This window comes from Leiobunum rupestre, chromosome 4 (assembly GCF_980474605.1).
Source record: "Leiobunum rupestre chromosome 4, qqLeiRupe1.1.hap1, whole genome shotgun sequence".
Taxonomy (NCBI): Eukaryota; Metazoa; Arthropoda; class Arachnida; order Opiliones; family Sclerosomatidae; genus Leiobunum; species Leiobunum rupestre.
The window spans coordinates 36,533,956-36,548,640 of record NC_143387.1 but is presented as its reverse complement, the minus strand read 5'-3'; the positions used below and the strand labels follow the sequence as shown (position 1 = coordinate 36,548,640).

The window sequence follows — 14,685 nt, the reverse complement described above, 5'->3', positions numbered from 1 at the left end:
ATTTAAAACTTCATTTTGATAAGGAAGATAATATACAACTATTTTTAGTAACAAAAAAATCTCAACGCCAAATGAAGCGTTCGTACACCTATTAGTCTTAGGAAACGCGTTGATAAAGGCCGGATATTCTACACGGAAAATTTCCATCGTCTCTTGGACGTGACGCTGAAACGCAGCGGCGAGTGTTGACTGAAAGTAAAACTTAGTACGAGTGTAATGTATTAGAAAAAGGAACGCGGGGAACTGGTACCGGGATGGTATTACCTACGGTTGGAGAAAAGTTCATTAATTACGTCCGGAGGTAATCAGGGGTGCTGCTGGCGGGGAGAGAGAGGGAAGGAGATATTTCGAGCGGTTCATTACCCTCGCAACTTGAAGTCGCGATGCGAGCGAGAATCCCTCACACTTTCACCCCGGTGACGAAGCCCGCGGGTTCTTACGGAAATCAACGCCACGAAACACCACCCCCCCCCCCCCGGATTCCCTCCCTTCAGCTTGCAATTTTGCCCCCCCCCCCCTCCCTTATAACGTTGTATTCGTGTCTTTACGGCTACCCTCGGTCCCTTCTCTATCGCGGAGCATCGTCTTCCAAGCCCACGAACCGTAATCTATAGCTTAGGTCGAGCGGCGTACTATTTTGGAAACCCCCTAGGTGGGCCGGTGGGCTTCCCTTCAATACTTTACGAGAGGGGGCATACACCTTACTACATTTTTTTTCTATCATTTATTCCTAATGATACGCGCGACGGGGTGGTGTTTTGATGTCTCTTCTACCCGCCCCGGAGCTACGTTGTACCGCTGGCTTACCTTGCCCGTCTAGCTATCACGTAGGTGCTATTCTATAGACGACGGTTGTTCGCTTATCGAAGAAATAGATAAAGAGCGCTCGATGAATACTTGCATTTCATTTCTTTTCCTTTGCGTTATTCCGATTGGAATTTAGATACAGGGTGTTTCAAAAGGTTACGCAAAATTTTTAAGGAGTTGTAGGCGGTGAGTTGAGAAACATGCCTGATTTTCCCCCATTATCCTACGATGAGTTAGAGCGCCAGAGAGCTTAAAAGTGTGGCCTACTAACCCCTGGAAGTAGGCTGCAACAAGCGCAAAACCAAGCACTGTTTAAGTTTACTTTTTTACGTTGGTTGCAAAGTCCCTTTTTACCTATCACGCGAACCCAAACCTTAATGTTCGCGTTTCCCCGCTGCTTGGTTTCGCGCTTGTTGCAGCCTACTTCCAGGGGCTAGTAGGCCACACTTTTAAGCTCTCTGGCGCTCTAACTCATCGTAGGAAAATGGGGATAAAACAGACATACCTCTCAACAAACCCCTACAACTCCTTTAAATTTTTGCATAACCTTTTGAAACACCCTGTATATCAACGACCATCCCCCCGCAACTATAAAAAATAAACGTAATAAATAAGAATTTAATTTAAATAAAATTTATATACGTAAGAATTAAGTTTTTAAAATCTCTCTAAACTTTAAAATTAAATTTGTAGGAATAAAGTTTTTAAACCCTCTCTAAACTGTGAAATTAAATTTTCGGATTTGCCGGAATTCGATACTAGAAAATGGAACGTTTTCAATGTAAAATAGAACTCCTTACTTTAAACCATCTAATCTTTAATATTTTTTATAATAAGCAGTTTCGTATTTCGCGGAAGTGAAATAAATTTAAGAAACTCTTTGACCGTGGTTATAAAAGTAAAAATTGATAAATCGTTAATCGACCACCCATATTCTAAGACTTTTTTTTTAAATTATCAATTTCTGTTTTAATATATTAAAGCTCTACGGTGGAATACCCCTCTCCTTATAAATATGGGAACTCACCGCCGAAATGTATTAATTCTAGTTTGAAGGGGAGAGTAACCAATCAGTTGAGGAGAGTCGAGGCATCTTGCGCGAAGGATTTGTCACCTCGGTTATTTCCACGATTAAACTCAGCGGGTCCTCGAAAGGGGGCGCTCCTTTGGAAACCAACAGGGCGGGTGGTTATTGATAGGGGGCCCTAGTGAAGGCACGAGATAAAAGCGGAACCGAGTCTTCCATTTTGCAGTCGCGCGTTACGCCAGAGTCACGCAGTCACTTCCGAGAATAGACGGAAGGGGAAATGGCTGACCTCCCAGAGCCACCAGAAGATCTCTCTCCAATTAGCGACGACCTTAATTTGCTCGTTAATTATTTTGATAGACGACTTATTTAAACGCTCGCTTTGCTTGGAAGCCCCGAAAATCGATGGGGAAAAAACCAGCACGAGCGGTGGAGGTGTTGCGCGCGTGGTCCTGAGCTGGAGCCTTCAAACTGGTTCTTGTTGCTCGTCCCGCACAACGCGAGAGGTTTAGCGCGGCAAATGCGAAAGTCGAATGCGCTTTCTCTGGGTAGCGGCGGTAATCAAGAACCGCGTGGATCATTAGGGTTACAACGAGCTTTAATTCCTTTAATCGTGGTAAATTGGTGATCAAAAAAAACCCGCGCCCGCCGCTGGAAGGTTAATCGCGCGAAGAGCCCTGAAGTAAATGCCCGTAATTAATTATGAAATTAAAACCCTCAGATTAATTCAGGCAGTCGCGGCCCATTGTATACGCACTCCCACAAGCCAGAGGTCGCGGTTTTGTTGCAAAGTAACATTTAATTCACTACCCCCCCCCCCTCCTCCCTTTTAACGCACTCGTCAATTGGGGGGGGGGGGGAATTCTCCTTCTGGTCGCGCTATCGGAGCGTCTTAATCAAATTTAAGTTAAGGAGTTTGAGAAAAGTTTAATTGTTGTTTGCTCTCGGATTTAATTAAAGGGTCTCGCTCTCTTCGTTTGAAGGAATTTTTACGGTTAATTTTGGGGGAAATGTTTCCCCATTAAGATGATATTTAAGATTCACTGATTACGGCCGGAAAATTAAAAGCTAATTAGGTCAGTTGCCCCCGTAATATTCTCTAATTGTTAATTCCGTTTGCGTCGGGTTACGTTTATAGAAAACTCGTTTAATTATAAGGGGTCGAGCTGATTTATGTTTTCTAAGTCAAACATTTGTTTAATTCAATCTATATTTAATTATATTTTCAAAAATGGCGATTCAAACGGATTACGAGATGGAAAATTCTTAAATGATTTACCACGACAAAGAACAATATTTCAGAATCAAAACTTTTCAAATATGACACTGGTCTTCGCCTAAATATAAATATCCGAGGTTGTTTAAAGTGTTCTTATTTAATTACTATTTAAATATTTAAACATTATGATTGTTCTACGTATTCTTATTTAAATCACAAATTTCTACATGATATTTTTCAACTTAACTGAACACACTTAAGTTATAATTTACATTCACAATGACTCTTGTTCTTTTGTAATAAAAATTATTACACGTTTCAGTAAATATTACGAGACAATACAATTACAATTACAATTAGCTTAAAGTTGTTTTGTGTAATATCTTAATTCAAATAAGTATTAAATTGAGCTATGCGTAACAATCATGTTTTTTAAGCTTAAAAATGTTTATATTTACGATATTCAAATCTCGTATACATTAGCGTAGTTCTGTTAACCTAAACTTTGTAAGAAAGACGACGAAAGAGTTGTGATCGAATGTGGGCTGTCCCGGTTGAATCGAGAGAAAGGAAGATATTGATACCCGCCCCTAAAATTCTTGTCCGATTTGCTACAGCAGTAAGCACTATCAATTTGCGACTAGCCCGATTTATTTACGAGTAATAACACAAATTTAACTGGGCAATTTCGCTTTCGAATCGTCGATCATTTTCTCTCGTATTTTTTAGTTAAAAACGTTTCTATCCGTTTCGAGAAACGACAATCCATCTTTAAAACGTGGTGGGAGTGAAAAAGCGTTCCTTTATAGAAGCCCCATTATCTTCGAAAACATTGCCCTTTTCCAAAGACTCGAGAACCCTTCGACGAATGCCAAAGAAAGAGATATTTTTTTACTTCGAATATTAAAGATTGGATTTCAAAGCTATAGTCTGAAACCGCTTGGCAGGATGGACGGACGGCTATGTTCTGATTTTGGCGTTAAGTTTTTTTACGCTTATAGTGTCGGACTGTCGGTGGTGATGTCGCCACTGCTTCGGCTTACGTTGATCTAAAGTTACGTTCACACTTACCCCTAAATTCGCTCCGTTTAGATAACTGGTTTTTAAAACCAACGTGAGAAATCGCTTCGTGTTGGTTCGGGAAGCAACTCGTCCAAGTCGGTTCGCTTAGAATCGCTTTCAAAACGACAAGGCGGGGAAGTCAAATTGCTCTTATTTTAAAAAATAATGGGGATAAAATTCTAAATATTGTCAAATAATATTACTATATGTATAGTAAACATGATTAACTAATTGTTTTGGGATACATTTTAGTATTTTCAAAATTCTAGTCATAATTTGAAATGGCGTTAAGCCTTAGCTATAAGCGAACCGGGGTGAAGCGATTTCGCACGTGTGAACTAAGAATTAGCGTAGGCGGTCAAAACTGGGTTTTAGGCTCTAGTGTGAACGTGGCCTAAGTAATTTTTGAATACTGTAAATACTATTTACTCGAAATAACTATTTTTATAAAGACGCCGAAAATATTTATGAAATATTCCCGTAAAAATAAATAGCAACCAAAATGAGTGTAGGTGGTGTAACGGTGCTAGCTTCTCAGAGGTACGGACAAATTAAAAATTCATAAGAACATTTTTAATTAAATAAACTTATAAAAATATAAGCAAACGATGAAAAAATAATATTAAATTGCAAGTATCATTATTTATAAAGTCAAAACTAATAGTATCTGCTTCAGCCTCTACCTAACTAGGTTCCAATGGCAAACCAAAGGGGGCGTAGCGATAGTTTTCGGTCGCGAATTGTAACTTGGGTAAAATTTGTAATTCAAAGTGTCATGTGGTTCGGCCACCTTGTTGTTCTTCGACTTTATTCCTTCGGCCGCCTCGAAAGCGTTTTTGGCGCGCATTTGTCCGCCGATATCCTTTTATATAGCAGTTGTATCGTTGGTATTAGATTCGTATTAGGCCCAATGGAAGAATCCGTAACGCGACGCTATACGGCGGACGGAAGTTTCCGCGCCGGTAACCAAAGCCATCAAAAAAGTGAAATAAGCGACATGATCGGGGGAAAAGGGAATCTCAAGATGTCACTCATGGCGAGGCCAGACACTGAGCTCGAGAGTTTTCTGATGGCTGGACCACTTCGAGTTATGATATTCCTTCATCATTTTCTTTTATTCGTCCGTCTTTACTCGGATGATGTAACCGTAGAGTTACGCGTGCTGTTTTCCCCGTATTTTTCGCTCCAGCGTTGTCCATTAGACTAGGACTTTTCCGCGCGCGTACGCCGTTTGTTGAGCCAAGCGACGTACCTAGAAAAAACGCGTTTTATTTTCCGCCTGGATGCGTGACGCACCGCCACTGCTTTTTTTGTTTTGCTTATTTGTCTGAATAAATGCCCGCTGTAGTGTAAGGTTTATACGCCGGTATATCACGTTTGGATTTTCCCAAATTTAAACTGGAAATCTTCCTAGCACTCAAAATTTTTATTTCCTACCAAAGCATAAGAATTAGTCTGTCGTATGTTTTCTAAGAATTTTAAAATTTTCGAAAATATTTACCAAGATAATATGCCTAAAAAATGTGTGCCAGGATTTTAACTTAAATTCTTTAATAATAATAATATATTAATTCAATAATACTTTTATTGACATTGAATTTTAATGTAATATAATATTATATTTTGGGAAATGAAATCTTAATTATTAAATGTTTAAATTTCTTTAGTTTCTCATTTATTTATTTTTATTTCCAGAAGAAATTTCCTGTTCGCCTCAAGATTTCAAATGCTACAATGGCAAGTGCATCCCCAGGCGGTGGGTTTGTGATTATCAACGAGATTGTGATGACGGCGAGGATGAGCACCAGTCATGCCGTAAGTTTTGCCCGTACCGACAAATTTCGCAATTTTACTTCAAAAATGTCATTGCGAATAAAACGCTAAAATTGTGAAATAATAAAAATTTTACTAGTAAAGTAATCCAGATGTGTTGGTAATTAAAACCAAATATTACTAAATTGCGTGAACACGAAATTGCGCCACTAATACATAATTAGAACGGCTATTAACAAACGTCTCCAATTAATTTTTTTAATACTGGTATATTGCAATTTATGTAATTAAACATAGCCCATCAGAATATTGATTAATTTATTTAAAAATCATTCACGTGATGGGATAATTTCGTTAAGCGTAACTTAGTGGATATTATTGCGGCTTCCAACAGGAAGACGAGTTTTTTAAAACGCCAAATTAAAATTGATTAAATCTGTATTAATATTACCCATTAACAAAAATATATAATTTTCCTTTAATTAAAATAATTAATACGTACGATACTGTTAACTGGCGTTTTGCAGTGTCACGCGGTGGAAATAACGTAGTTTCATAACGAAGGAACTTGTTTTTCAATACATTGAGACCGAAAAGGTCGTTTCTCGGTAAAAATGGCATTATCGGCGAGGCAACGCGTAGGTTGAGCGCTCTCGGTAGCGAAATAGTGGTTCCTGACGAGCCCGTTTAGCAATTAAAATGTGAATGCCCTTGATGGAAGCTACCCACGGATATAACGTCTCGTCTAGCCGCTGTTGCCGCGCGAGCCTTTGCAACGGAGAATAATATTATTATCGGATATAACGGACTGAGAAATTCGCGGGGAGAGAATATTTTAACATCTCATTTCGGAGAGAGATTTAAAAAATCCAGTTCCGACAGCTCAACTCGGAGAATTAAAAAATTTCGAGGGACGAGTTGTAAATATCGAAAATCAAAGGGGTTATTTTTCGGGACATTCTAAAATATTTCATTCGTAACTTAATTAAAATACGAACTGTTGTTGAAAATGCGAATGAACAGCATAGGGTATTTAAGTCAATGAGGATTCTTAGCCTTGGGGAACAAATATAAAATGAAATTATTCGTCTATTATTTGGTTATATTATAACTATTTTATTATTATTAAACGTTTCTGGAACGTGTGACGAACTCACTACCCGATAAGGTAAATGTCAAAAACTCTATTTTCAAATGTACAGAATTTGGACTGTTTCTACCGGGGTTGGGAGAGCTATGCCTACGTTCGTTACCGACTGAAAAAATAACAAACTGGCCTCTTCGGGAAAACTGAATGCTTCCAAGTCTATAAAACACTTTATTTACAATACCCTTCATATTTAATATGGGTCCTAAGATTGCTCGTTTTGTTGCGAGCCCGATTCCGGTCCGTTCGATCTGAACGTTTTTTGCTCTATTGAAGCTTGATGCCGGAATCTCCAATATCCGGTGGGATTTTCGAAACTGACCATTCTCGGGATCACAATGAATCGCATATTTTACAATACAATAGAAAATATACAGCTTTTATATATATTTACGCGCAATATTCTCCTTAATTATTACAATTTTTAAACACTTAACTGATTAATTTTATTTGATTTTCTAAATTTAATTGAGCTCACACATGATTACAAGAATTATTTAAAAAAAATCAATTATGAAAATGAAAAAGTATTGATAGGGTATAGCAAAAGTGAAATTAGTCGTCGAATCGTTTTTATTCGTATCCGAAAAATAAACAAATGTTAGAAAGCGTGGATAAATGATCAAATCGCTGTTATTTCGTCCGCCGCGTTCACACTTACACTAGACACTTTGGAAACGTTGCAAATTGGTTTCTATAGAAGTTGGGGACGGTTAATCATTATCCATGTTTAAATTGACTTTATTCGGGAAAAAATGTAAACAAAGAAATTTATCGGTTAATATTTCGGAAAATGATTAAAAAACCAGTATTATTCGTAAAATTTGAGCTTTTTATCGAAAAAAAACATCGTTTTTCCGATACATTTTACAAATTTATTAAAAATTTAATCGGATAATACAGAAATATAAATAACTTGATAAAAACGTTTTACGAATAATTTTGAGGGCTTTATCTATTGAATAAAAGTTAACCATCCCCGACCTCTAGGTTTCTAAAGTTAAATTTTAAAATTTTTGGTGCCGAATGTATTAATCGAATGCCCATTAATACAGTTGACACCGAAAATGTTCAATTTGATCTTTCGAAACCGTTTCAAGAAGTTTCCAAAGTATCTAGTGTGAGCGCGGTAGCGTTTCTCGTTTCGTGTCGTTTATTAGCCTTTCATTGTTCTTTTAACTCTCTCTATCATTACGCGGGAAATAATTCGGTAATTTGTTTTTGTACATACATTTACTATTTCCCCAACGACTTCATGCTGGTTTAATATCCATCCGAGAGATCATAATACAAACTAATAAATAAAACGGCAATCGAGGTCACGAGAAACGGCTCGCGGCCATGGAAGAAGACTGCCGGCAAACTTGTTTAAAAGCCTCGCGTCGTTACTTTTAATCCTTTCTTTCCGTTAGATGTTGCATTATGCGTTTCGTACGGAATAGCATCCTTGAATGTTTCTTTCGCCAACTTCGTATTTGGCATTATTCCGCGGTTTTCGACGTTATTAAATATTTGTTTGACAAAATGTTTTGGCAAAGTGAAAAATCGCCAACCTCGACAAAGATTAAAATACTCGGAATAATTGAGCTATTTAATTACGTAATATTTAATAAGATATATTTGGCTAATGAACTTCTTTCTTTACCACCACTGTTTAGAGAATAAATCTGTAACCAATTTCGGATAAATTGAATAATTAAGCCATATTTTAGTACTGTAAATCCTAATTTTAATTTTTTGTTAATGTGTTTATAAAATAAATCAATAAAAAGATTAAATCTACAAAATGTTTTTTTCCCGCGTCACGAGCTTAAGCTTTTTAGTGCTTTATTGGCACGCGCGTTTCGCACGTGGACTTCAAATAAAAAAATCTTTATCGATTCGAGCGCGCGCTCTCTATCTTCAATAACTTTAGCTAGTGACGTAGAAAAAAACATTTACACGTGACCTAACGTATTTTATAGAAACACCTATTGTCCATCTCTGTTGGAAAAGGCGTTTTCTTTTTGTTCTTTTTTATAATTAATATTTAAAAAACCCAAATTCGTGAAACGAATAAAGAGAAAATGTGTTCGTTTCAGCTCCTCCGCAATGCAGTGCCAATCAGTTTGCCTGCGCTCATTATGTTTTCAATCAAACGTATTGCATCCCCAGGCATTGGAGGTGTGACGGAGAAGTCGATTGCGTCGACGGGGCGGACGAAGGGGAATCATGCAGTAAGTGTCGTATATTTCAAGGGTTGGCCAAATCGGTGTTTTTTTTTCTTCAAAAATAATAAAAACACTTTTTTATGGTTTAAAACACAATTCTTTGTTTTAAAATGTTTTTAATTTAAACTAAAAAAACTTTTAAAAAAAATAAAAAAACTTCAAATTAACATTGTTTAAAACACAGTTTTCATCTGTTCTTCATACTTATCAATAGAAGGATACATTTTTAGAGAAAAAGTATTGCCTACAGGGAAATATGCAAAAAGGGGCCAAATCCACCCGAGGTACCTTCCCTATTTAATAATGTTTGAGGTAGATGGCGACACTATAAAGTTTATGAAAATTAACCTTTTTTTTAAAGTTAATTAATTACTAAATTATAGTACTTTACATATTTTTAATAATAATTTAATTTTTGTAATTTAAATTAACAATTAATTTTAACAGTAGTTAACACTCCGCCATAGATGACACTATAAATTAAAAGATCAAATATAATTGACCTAACCCAATATTTAAATTTTCATATACCAAATCTATACCCGTCAAAAAATAACATTTCATAAATCCAAACCTATTTCCCCCATTTTACGCATGCAAAAAACATGCAATAAGTACGATAGCCAAATACTCATCAATTCTCAAACTTGTTTAAATTCACTCTGTCAAACTGTTATTGCTATAACCATATGTTTTTGTACATTATGCAATCGAGTGTATTGCCTTGTTGGTACATTTAGTACTGTTGCTGTACACTATAAATAAAGATTTTCATTTCATTTCATAATACAATTTTAAACTATCCAATCAGGGAAGAGAATTTGGTATTTTAAATCTCGACAAAACAGTTTTCCACTAAAAACTGAACTTTCAACCAATCGTTGAAAATAAAAATTATGACGTCATGTTGCTATCAGAGCGCCATCTACTAACAAATTACGCCATCACCACGTTACCTCGGATGAATTTTACCCCTTTAAAGTCGTATTTGCCCGTTAAAAATTGTAAATCGATCTATAGATTTATTAGCCCCTTACGTCGTCATTAGCTACCTCATAACAGTGAAAAGGACATTTAAACCATTTTATCAAAGTTTGGCATTTTAAAAATTACTTCTTTTCTTGGGTAGACACGTTTTTTAAGTTAGCCTACGTCAATCCCGGGACGTTAAGACAAATAAAATCCGCAAATTTAATAATCATGGAAGCATCTAAGTTCAATAAGTAAATCCAGAAGTTTATAATAAACTCCAGCTGCAGGAAAAGTATCAAACTCCCGGTTCCGTAGTAGTTTTATATGTTGGTTTTGTAAACGTCTATACTACTGTTATTGGCTAGTCTGACGTATTATCTGAATCAGGACCTTCTTATATAACTCCCTTTTTTTAATTATAATTATCACGTAAATGCACTGGAAAAAGGATTTTTTTTAATTTACGGACTTACTATTTTTGACTTATTTTATTTGGTCTATTCAAACTTGGACGACAGCAGGTCACAACTCGTCCAAAGGAGGTTAAATGAAAAACGAGTAGTTAAATTAGATACTCCCTCCCACCAAAAATGCTTGTACAAAATGCTAGCGTCTATATTTTTTAAATTGTATGGCGTCATGAATATTCTACACAATGTGACTATGGAAATGCACCAACATGTTTCGTATAGAAAACTATATTACTTAACGTTACGAAAGACTTCGTGAATTTTATTCCAACGAAAACAAGAATCCCTGGAGTTGAATAAAACAATATCTATAGGCTTTAAACGAGAGCCAATTTCAAAGCAGACCTTTGAATCAAAGTCTTTATTATCAAGTCCTATATCTTTCTTGTCGCAATAGCACTAAATCAATCGAGCAATTTTTTATCTAATTAACCTCATTATTAAAAAAAAGCTTCTAAGAGTATGTTAAATCTTCCTTGAAAAAATAATGTTTAAAACAGTTCGTTTAAAACGTTTTAAACATTGTTTTGTTTAGAAGGTTGGTAAAAACACTGGTTTTAAACATTTTGTTTAAAACTTGCCAACTTTAATATTTCCAAGTCGTGACATATTATTATTAATACGACGTACCTTGTCTCACTCTCAGATTACAGGTCTTGCCACTCGGATGACCTCAGGTGTAATGCTCTAGTCTGCGTACCAGCCTCCAAAAAATGTGACGGATATTTCGATTGCAGAAACCGAACGGACGAAATAGACTGCGCTCATAGTACGTCACTTTCGTTACGTTTATTTTGAAACGGGTCCTTTAAAAAATATTTTATTTAGTGTATCTTAAGATTACAGATTTTATCCATTGTTTGTCTAACCTACTGTTTTCTTTAAATGAAATTAGCAAAATACTACAACTTATAGAACTAAATTTTTAATATCTTTGGGGTTTTCACGTTTAAACAATTTGTAATTCTCACAATAAGAAACTTAATAGTAAATTTTTTCTTACAATAATCCGATTTTCCTTTATCACGAAATATGATTTTCATTTCGAAACTAAGAAACATTTTACAACTATAGCTTTTTGTGTTTTTTTTTTCTTTTCGGAAAAATATCTAATATTCATTTTTTTAAGGTCAAAAAATATATACAGGCACTTAACAGAAACCATTACGACTTTTATTTATTGATGAAGGCTATTTGACCATCCCCCCATCCTTGAATAAAATATCTTCGCTTCCGGCTTAACACTTGGGTTTTTAAGCGGGAGATATTTTTTGCTTAAATTTTCGAGGCGGGGACTATAGCGGATTCGGGTGCTTACGCGTATTTTAGTCCCGGGCTATAAGAATATGAATAATGACTCTCTTTCGGCAGCGAGCGAGTAGGCCAAAACAAACGCGAGTTTACATCACCGCCGCGCTCACGCTCTCAAAAGTCGAGGCCGTTACTTTAAATTAACGCCATTAAGGTAAATTGCCCCTATAATGTTTTGTATGCATTTCGGGTTTATGCAAAAGGTAGCGCCGACTTCTACCAAGACACGAAGATACGGCTCTATCGTGGCCGCTGAAAATTCGGGATTTTCCCGTAAGCCTACTTACTCTCAGGAACTCTAACTCGGCACTAGAAAGATTCGTCTCTACTAATCCTTCCAACAGGAAATAGTAGATAAAAATATTCTTATAAAAGTATTTATTTCCAAGGTTACGGCAATTACCTCGTTAAAGAATGGCAACTTTTCTCCGTAGTTTTACTTTCGATTTCTTTTAACTTTTCCTTTAAGCTGTTCCCTTAAAGACTACCGGCGTACCGTACACTTTCAAAGAAAGAAATTTTCCTCCTTGAAAGAACCGAAAACCATTATTTATTCATAATCATTCACTATAACCATTCTTAATGGGAAATTTTATGTTTAGAACAAACAATTTAAAATTGTTTCCAATTAGTACAAAAATAACGTGTCACTCGCACGTATTAATTAGGCCAATTTTTCTACAAAATGATTGTCCTACGCGAGGCCCAATTAATAATAATAAAAATCAGCTAAGCTAATACGCAAGGAACTACGCGGGTCTAAGTCAACTAGTGACTTGTGAAGCCAATTAAATTGCTTAACTATAATTCTATATTTGCATAATTTGGTTATTTACTTTGCACTTAAAATAAGTATACGTATGATTGGCTTCTGTTATAAGCGCGGTACACGCTGTTATGTAACCATATATTTCCGTGGAATGTTTAAAAAATCTAAATTCATACTTGAATTATTAAATGAAGTAGCTTATTTATTACCATATGAAACCTTATTTATAATCAGTGTTTAACACATTTGAAATATCGCAGACGGGACCGCGTGCCAACTGAATCAGTTCCGCTGTGCCAATTCCTCGACATGCATTGACGAAAGCAAAAAATGTGATCATATGAATGACTGTGAAGATGGCTCCGACGAGGCTGCTTGTAGTAAGCGAATAACTTTTCGCATTGGATTATTTGCTTAAAAGTGTCGTTAGGCGGTGAAACCTAATATTTTATCCGTCTTCTCAGACTTTCCGGCGTGTCACGCTGGTCAGTTTCGATGTGCCAATGCCATATGCATTCCAGAAAGGTGGAAATGTGACGGACACGACGACTGTACCGATAGGTCAGACGAAAATAATTGCAGTACGTATTTATAGTATAACTTCGTGTCAGTTTAAAGCTAATATTCCATTTGGTAGCTCGGAGCTTAGAGCATTCGTTAAAATCAATCGCTGGCGTCCGGTGATTTTTTCGCATTTATATTAATATATTGTAAATGTTTCTTTTATCGCTCGACAGCGCTCATTACTTGTCCGGAGAATAAGTTCCTTTGTCCCGTTGAAAAACAGTGTATAGATAAATCAAAACTGTGTAACAATCACAAAGATTGTTCGGACGGCGCTGACGAAAAAGAAGCCTGTTGTACGTTTTGATCATAAATTTTCGCTTTGCGGCTGATGGGGCGTCTTATCTTCCTTCTGTTTCCCTCAGCTTCCAATCTTTGCACGACTTTGTCTTGCGAATACAAATGTCGTTCGTCTCTGGAAGGCGGCGAATGCTACTGCCAGCCGGGAATGAAAATAGACGACGAAAACAAGAGGTCATGTCGAGATTTGGACGAATGCTCCGAATGGGGGTCGTGCGACCAAAAATGCGCCAATTCTCCCGGTAGCTACCAGTGCTCTTGTTCGAAAGGATACACCTTCATTCCCCCGAGACACTGTCGCGCCGATAACAGTGAGTGCTTTTTTTTATCGGCTTTCCGCTTTTAATTGGGAAGTCGCGTAATGGAAACTCAAAACTCGTCCTTTCTTTTAGGCACGAGCATGAGACTTTACTTCACTTATTACAACGTTATCTTGAAGATCGATTCCGAAGGGATCTTCGTCGACCAAGTTATTAACACGACGTCTTCGAGCGGCTTGGATTTCCATATCGAGAGGGGACGACTCTATTATTCCGATCTAGATACGAGGAAGGTAAGCCAACCCTCTTTTACTTGGCAATTTCTTTTTCCCTCCGCCGCCTCCGTTCCGATATCGACTCACGTGGCAACCCTATCTTCTTACTTAAGATCATCGCGCTGAAGCTGGATCAACAAAGAGAACCACGTGTGACTGAGAACTCCGCGTTAACGGAGGATATTAGCGTGGCTTTTCCTTGGAGCCCCGTTTCTATCGCCGTTGATTGGATCGGCAACAAACTCTACGTGTGCGACGCTTTGGGACAGAAAATTGATCTCTTGGAATTGGATGGATCTAGACACGCCGTTCTCATCAGTAGGAATCTATCATCGCCTACGGACATCGCCATTGATCCCACCGAAGGGTACGCACCCAGATTTTATTATAATTTTCGCTCATCTTCATTTTATCGAGTGTTCGACCGTCGCTGGCTGGTAAAATAGGTCATTTGGTCGATAGAAGCGACGGCTCTGTCTTTATCTTAACCCTATATTTATTACGAACAATGTAATCTAA

General features: G+C 36.9%; 1 protein-coding gene across 2 annotated transcripts in view; it reads left to right on the top strand.

The window, feature by feature from the left end:
• mgl (low-density lipoprotein receptor-related protein megalin) overlaps positions 1 to 14,685 on the top strand; it is an 87,776-nt gene that overhangs the window by 54,709 nt on the left and 18,382 nt on the right. Inside the window, exons 2-10 of one of the 2 annotated variants that reach the window (XM_090173205.1) lie at positions 5,814 to 5,930; positions 9,117 to 9,251; positions 11,334 to 11,456; positions 13,028 to 13,147; positions 13,232 to 13,348; positions 13,505 to 13,627; positions 13,697 to 13,942; positions 14,024 to 14,184; positions 14,280 to 14,533. In XM_090173205.1, the coding sequence (XP_090029331.1) occupies positions 5,814 to 5,930; positions 9,117 to 9,251; positions 11,334 to 11,456; positions 13,028 to 13,147; positions 13,232 to 13,348; positions 13,505 to 13,627; positions 13,697 to 13,942; positions 14,024 to 14,184; positions 14,280 to 14,533 (1,396 nt within the window). Of the gene's footprint in view, positions 1 to 5,810; positions 5,931 to 9,116; positions 9,252 to 11,333; positions 11,457 to 13,027; positions 13,148 to 13,231; positions 13,349 to 13,504; positions 13,628 to 13,696; positions 13,943 to 14,023; positions 14,185 to 14,279; positions 14,534 to 14,685 lie in introns of both variants that reach the window. The other variant, XM_090173204.1, reaches the window with a different exon arrangement.